The 5,470-nt window shown below is 55.0% G+C and overlaps 1 protein-coding gene across 1 annotated transcript in view; it reads right to left on the bottom strand.

Moving 5' to 3' along the window:
* Nucleotides 1-270: 270 nt before the first annotated feature.
* Nucleotides 271-5,470, bottom strand: part of SPRYD3 (SPRY domain containing 3) — a 15,448-nt gene continuing 10,248 nt past the window's right edge. Inside the window, exons 7-11 of the mRNA XM_006757025.2 lie at nucleotides 3,823-3,972; nucleotides 3,345-3,402; nucleotides 2,159-2,278; nucleotides 1,904-2,076; nucleotides 271-1,560 (exon numbers count right to left, since the gene is read on the bottom strand). Coding sequence (XP_006757088.1) covers nucleotides 1,426-1,560; nucleotides 1,904-2,076; nucleotides 2,159-2,278; nucleotides 3,345-3,402; nucleotides 3,823-3,972 — 636 coding nt within the window. The 3' untranslated portion in view covers nucleotides 271-1,425. The remainder of the gene's footprint in view (nucleotides 1,561-1,903; nucleotides 2,077-2,158; nucleotides 2,279-3,344; nucleotides 3,403-3,822; nucleotides 3,973-5,470) is intronic.

The following is a 5,470-nucleotide window of genomic DNA, read 5'->3' as shown; positions in this document are numbered from 1 at the left end:
GAAAGAGTCTATTTTTGTCTAATAATAAAGAATTTCTATAATGTTCACTTGAAGTCGTGCCTATTCACAGGAAGGGCAAAGTCCATGTCTTCCAGGGGCGTACCTGTGCAGGGGGCATCCCATCTTCAGAGCCAGGTCCATGGAGCACACGCAGCCCCATCCTGGGCCTCACACTGGTCCACATGTCCCAGTGAGCAAGCTGCCCTCGGCTGCCCCCACCTCAGCCCTGTCCCCAGCCCTACGAACTAGAAAGGACTCCTGTGTCCTGGCCATGCTGATAAATATGGAAACTCCATCTTTATTGGTTGTATAAACATCTCTGTCTGTACATACATTTCATACATCATAGTGCAGGGACTGAAGGGAGGGCCCACGGGGCAGCCCCAGCAGCACAACAGCTACCCCCCGCTTTCCCCAAAGCCCTATCCGCTCTGTGCAAACCAAGGCCAACAGCTTCTGCTCCCGCTTCCTCCCAGGAGAAGTCACTGTATGGAGAGGGGGTCAGAGGTCAAGGGGCTAAGAGACGAGGTCTTGGTGGGGGAAGACACGCATAAGTGCTAGAATCAAACACTGAAGCAAAACGGACAACTGGCACAGGCAGCAAGCAGGGGAGGAAGGGGAGAGGAGTCCAGCTACCCTCGGGGACCCCCGGGAGGGCACTGGAGTCCGCCTCTCTACCACAGGAGAGACATGCTCAGCCTGCACCCCAGGGAACTAGACACAAGGGGGCCACTGGTAGACGAAGGATGGCACCAAGGCCTCAGTCTCTGCCCCCACCTGCCAGCCCCTCTCACACCATTAAACACCATTTATGTGTGTCCAGCTGGGGGAGCCGGACACTGATTCTCTGTGGAACTCTGGTGTCTGAACAGGTGGTGAGGGAGAAAGCGGTTCTCAGGAGAAAGGACAGAGACTCTAGGGACAGCAGTGAGTGGAAGGAGAGAGGGCCCCCGGCCCAGCCAGGGGGGTGATAGCAGCAACTGATTCCCATGATGAGGACAGGGAACAAAAAAGAAGAAATGAAAAAAGAAATACTGTGGGAAATAGGGGAGGGGCTGTCTGCTCCACCCTCTGCAGAGCCTCAGGCCCAACCAGCCGCTGAGGCAGGGTGCTCACTCCTCTCCACCCACATGGGCCAGTGGGGACAGTGGGACATGGAACCCCTGACCAAAGCGAGTGGGACCCACCGATAGAACACTATATTTGGGTCTGCCCCTGTCCAACCAGGGACTAGGGCCCAGGGACTGATGATAGGGGTGGCACTGGGTCAGAAATATGGGCTTGGCAGGGGCCTAACCTAGTAGGGGCAGAGTGACTAGACCCTTGGGGCCTCAGGTAAAGAAATCCTCAGGGAAGTCAGGAACTCGGTACCCGGTCCTGTAAAGGGGCAGGAGAGAGAGAAGGGGCCAGTGTGTGAGAAAATCCCTAGCCACTCAAGGGGTGCAGGTCCACTTTGACTTTCTCGCCACAGCTCAGCATTCCGATGGTGGGGAAGAAGCCCCCAGAGGGTACCACAGCATCCTTCTTCCCAATGATCTTGCCATTCCGAGTAAAGAACACCTGAGGGAGGGGTGGGGAGAAGAATGGAGCAGGCAGCTCTGGCCTCTTCTCTGAGGATGTACCAGCTAGCTACACAGGACTGAACCCCACTCACTCCCAAATCCCAGCATCGCTGGCGGAGAGACTTGGGGTGATGCACGAAGTGACCACAAGAGGGCGCCCTAAGGCTGGAAACCAAGTCTCTTGGCAACTTGGCACTACCAATGCCTCAGAACATGAACAGACCCACAGCAAGGCCAGGCCTTCCCTCTTCCCTACCCTGGGTCCACTTTCTATTCCCAACAATACCAGCCCTTGCCCAGGCCTAAGAACCCTAGTCCAACCCCAAACCCTCCACACTCACCACCACCTTCTTCCCCTCATGCTCCTGCTCTATCTCTTCCCCATCTTCTTCCTCTTCTTCTTCCTCCTCTTCCTCTTCCCCTTCCTGGTGCAGGTACATAACATTCCGGACATTCCGGACGGCTCGGGCAGTCGGGGACAGAATCACTGTGTCACAACTGTCATCACTGTCACCTAGAAGACCAGAAAACCTGAGCTCCTGGAGTACTGCCCCCACCCTCCACCTGACCAGCCTGGTTGGCCCCACCCCACTCACCCTCACTGTCCAGAATGTAGTCCCGCGGGAACATGATCCCACAGCCCATAATGTCCCCTTTGTAACAGCGTGGCCCAAAGGGGTCCCCCACACCGCTGCCATGGAAGATCTTCCCATCATCTGTTGGGAGGGGAGAGAGCATACAGTGAAGGAGGGGCTGACACTCTACACCAGCCGTGGGCAAACTACGGCCCACGGGCCGTATCCGGCCCGTTTGAAATGAATAAAATTAAAAAAAAAAAGACCGTACCCTTTTATGTAATGATGTTTACTTTGAATTTATATTAGTTCACACAAACACTCCATCCATGATTTTGTTCCGGCCCTCCGGTCCAGTTTAAGAACCTATTGTGGCCCTCGAGTCAAAAAGTTTGCCCACCCCTGGTCTACACCCTCCCCGCCGCCCAAGCAGCCCCTGCTTGAAGTTGACGTTTCCCTACCCCATCTCTCTGGCCCAGAGGAAGGGAGAAGACAGGTGAAACAAAGACGTAGAGACAGAAGCGGGAAGAGGGCTCCAAATTAAAAAATAGGAAGAGTCCAGCTGGTGCAGCTCAGGGTTGAGCGCTGACCTATGAACCAGGAGGTCAAGGTTCAATTCCCAGTCAGGACACGTGCCCAAGTTGCGAGCTTGATCCCCAGTAGGGGGTTTGTAATGATTCTCTCTCGTCATTGATGTTTCTCTCTCCATCCCTCTCCCTTCCTCTCTGAAATCAATAAAAATATATTAAAAAAATATATAGAGAGAGACAATGAGGGCCCACTTCAAGAGCCACGGTGGAGAGTCCTCAGGGAGCTGGTCAGAGAGGGGAGGGGAGCCAGGGATGGGGGAGGTGGGACCAGGAACTCACGGTTTGTTCTTTCTAAAGAAAGGCCCAAAGGAAGTCAAGCTGACCAAAAAAAGAAAATGCAGAATCTGCAGGAAGGGCACAGAGGGAGCCAACTCAGAGGCCTGGAATGTCCAGTTTGGGCCCAGATCCCCGCCCTTGCTCTGCTCCCCGGGCTTGGAGGGCTTGGAGGAAAAACAGATGAGGAGAAAGCAGCTTTGGAAGGAAAGCAGATGACGGCAGGGAAAAGCTCTCCAGCCAGATGCTGGAGGAGAGGCCACTGTGAGGGGTCAGGAAAATGGATGTCCCCGAGTCTCTACATCTCCCACAACCCCAGCTTCCCCAGGGCAGCCCCTGCTCACCTGCATGGTAAGCCACAGACCCTCTGCTCCAGCCAGGGTGCCTGTTCTTGGGATAATCCTGCAGAAAAAAGAAAACCTGTGGTACAATGCACAAAAAAGGACAGGAGGGAGTAGCGTCTGAACCTCCCGTCTTCTGGAATAGGCTACAACCCAGACGGCTGCTCACCACCCCTGCAGCCTCACCCCTTCAAGAGCTTGAGGTTGCAGGGGAAGCAGAGAAGGTAAGAGGGGTTCTTGGCTTTCCTGGCCTGGGCTGCAAGCTGTGCCCACCCCACACCCAGGGCTCAGTGTGTGTGATACAGTCACAACACTCTCAGGTCCTAGGTCACCTGGGGTCTGTACCCTTACACAGCAGACACACACAACCAGGCTCTGTCCCAGGTTAAGACCTGGCCCCTAGATTTCCCAAGATCCCCCAGACCCATCCCAAAAGCCCGAGCTGAGCAGCTCCACAGGCAAAAGCAGCACTAGTGCCCACCTTCCGGGCCAGCCCCAAGGCGATGTAGCACTTCTCTCCAGGGTCTACGATCTCCACCTCGAAGTAGTGGCTCCGAGTGCTCAGTGGGTGCCGGGCCTGGGCCAGCCCTACATCAACGATGCTCTTGCCCTTGCCCAAGTACTCCAGCAGCTGTGGGGAAGAGTCGGGGGGAAGGTAAGGAGGCAGGCTGACACCGCCCTGGAAACCGGGTCCCAAGGCCATCTGGGGACCAGTTTCCTAATGCTGCACCTGCCTGCCTACTGAGCCCTGTTTTGCAGGAGAGAGAGCAGCACAGCAATCCAGATGGCTGAGCGCTGGGAGCCACACTAGGCTACTAGTACATCATCACTTCCCTGGATAGACCTGCTGGGAAAGGTACACCCAGGGCCCCTGAACAAGAGAAAAGGCGAAGTGAGGACGAGGCTCAGAGGAGACCTGACCACTTTCATAGAGGGCCCAATGGGGACAGGTAAGGTGCCAGCTCTAGGTGTTTGGGGGAGGGGAGGGAAGCTCAGAAGCCAATTCCGTCTGGGATGGAACTGAAATAATTTCTCAAGGTTTTTGTTTTACTTGACTTCAAACAAAGCTGTTCGTAGCTGGGGTCAGGGAGGTGCTGAGGGGAGCCAGAACTCAGGAGGACAGCTCTACTCCTTCATTCAATGTGAGGGAGAGGAGCAGCAGAACAAAGCTAGGAAGGCAAGTTTTCCGGTTCCCAGCCCCTCGTGGCTCTTTGAAGCTGGAGCAGAGGTGTGGAGAGGGGAGATGAATGAAGGGCTTTTGGGGCTCTTCAGTCCACAATGGTCCTGCCTGGGCATGATGGGGCGGCAACCCCCAATCTGGGAGGATTTATTTATCAGTTGTCATGGTAATAACAGAACTATGACTCAACCCCATTCCCTCTTTCCCCACCTTCAGCACCACCTGGGATTCCTTAATCCCTTTTTAATTAGCCAAACTGCCCCTTAAGACCTTTATTCTACCTTCCCACCTTGCAGCCCTGAAGAATACACATGCCCTGGGGACCTCCTTCACATACTCCTGGAAGCCTTGGGACACTGGCCTCTCACCCCACCAAAGAGCACCTGAAGGGGAAAGGAACTATGTCGCCCGCACCTACAAGGAAGCCTGTCTTCAGCACCCCTTCAGAGAGGAAATACAGGGACTTGGTCCCCTCCTCAGCTCGGGATTCCCAAAGCCCGGCCACTCAAGCCCATCCTCCCTTCCTCTCCAAAGAGAACTGGAGGCGGGGGTGGGGCGGGTTCAGCATAAAAGCCAGAGGTGTACAGACCCCCTAAATCCACACCCGCCAACGATGAAACACACTAACACGGGACTCTAAAACCCACTCCCCACACCACAGAGCAGTTCAGGCAGACTGCTGATGGCCTACAAGACTAGATCCCTGCACAATCTGCCCTCCTCAAGAGAGGAGCCACCTACCCCTCAGGTCAGAAGCTACCCCAATTCATCTGGTCCTGTTGGATCCACTTACCGTATTTGCCGGCGTATAAGACGATTTTTTGGCCCTGAAAAATATGCCTCCAAGTGGGGGGTCGTCTTATACGCCAGGTACACTTCAGATAGACTGCCCATAGTGCTTGCCCCGTGCCATAGTGGCCTCCCGATGCCCGCCCACTTCATTCCACAT

Source organism: Myotis davidii, unplaced genomic scaffold, assembly GCF_000327345.1.
Source record: "Myotis davidii unplaced genomic scaffold, ASM32734v1 scaffold233, whole genome shotgun sequence".
NCBI lineage: Eukaryota > Metazoa > Chordata > Mammalia > Chiroptera > Vespertilionidae > Myotis > Myotis davidii.
This window is presented reverse-complemented; position numbering and strand designations above follow the sequence as displayed.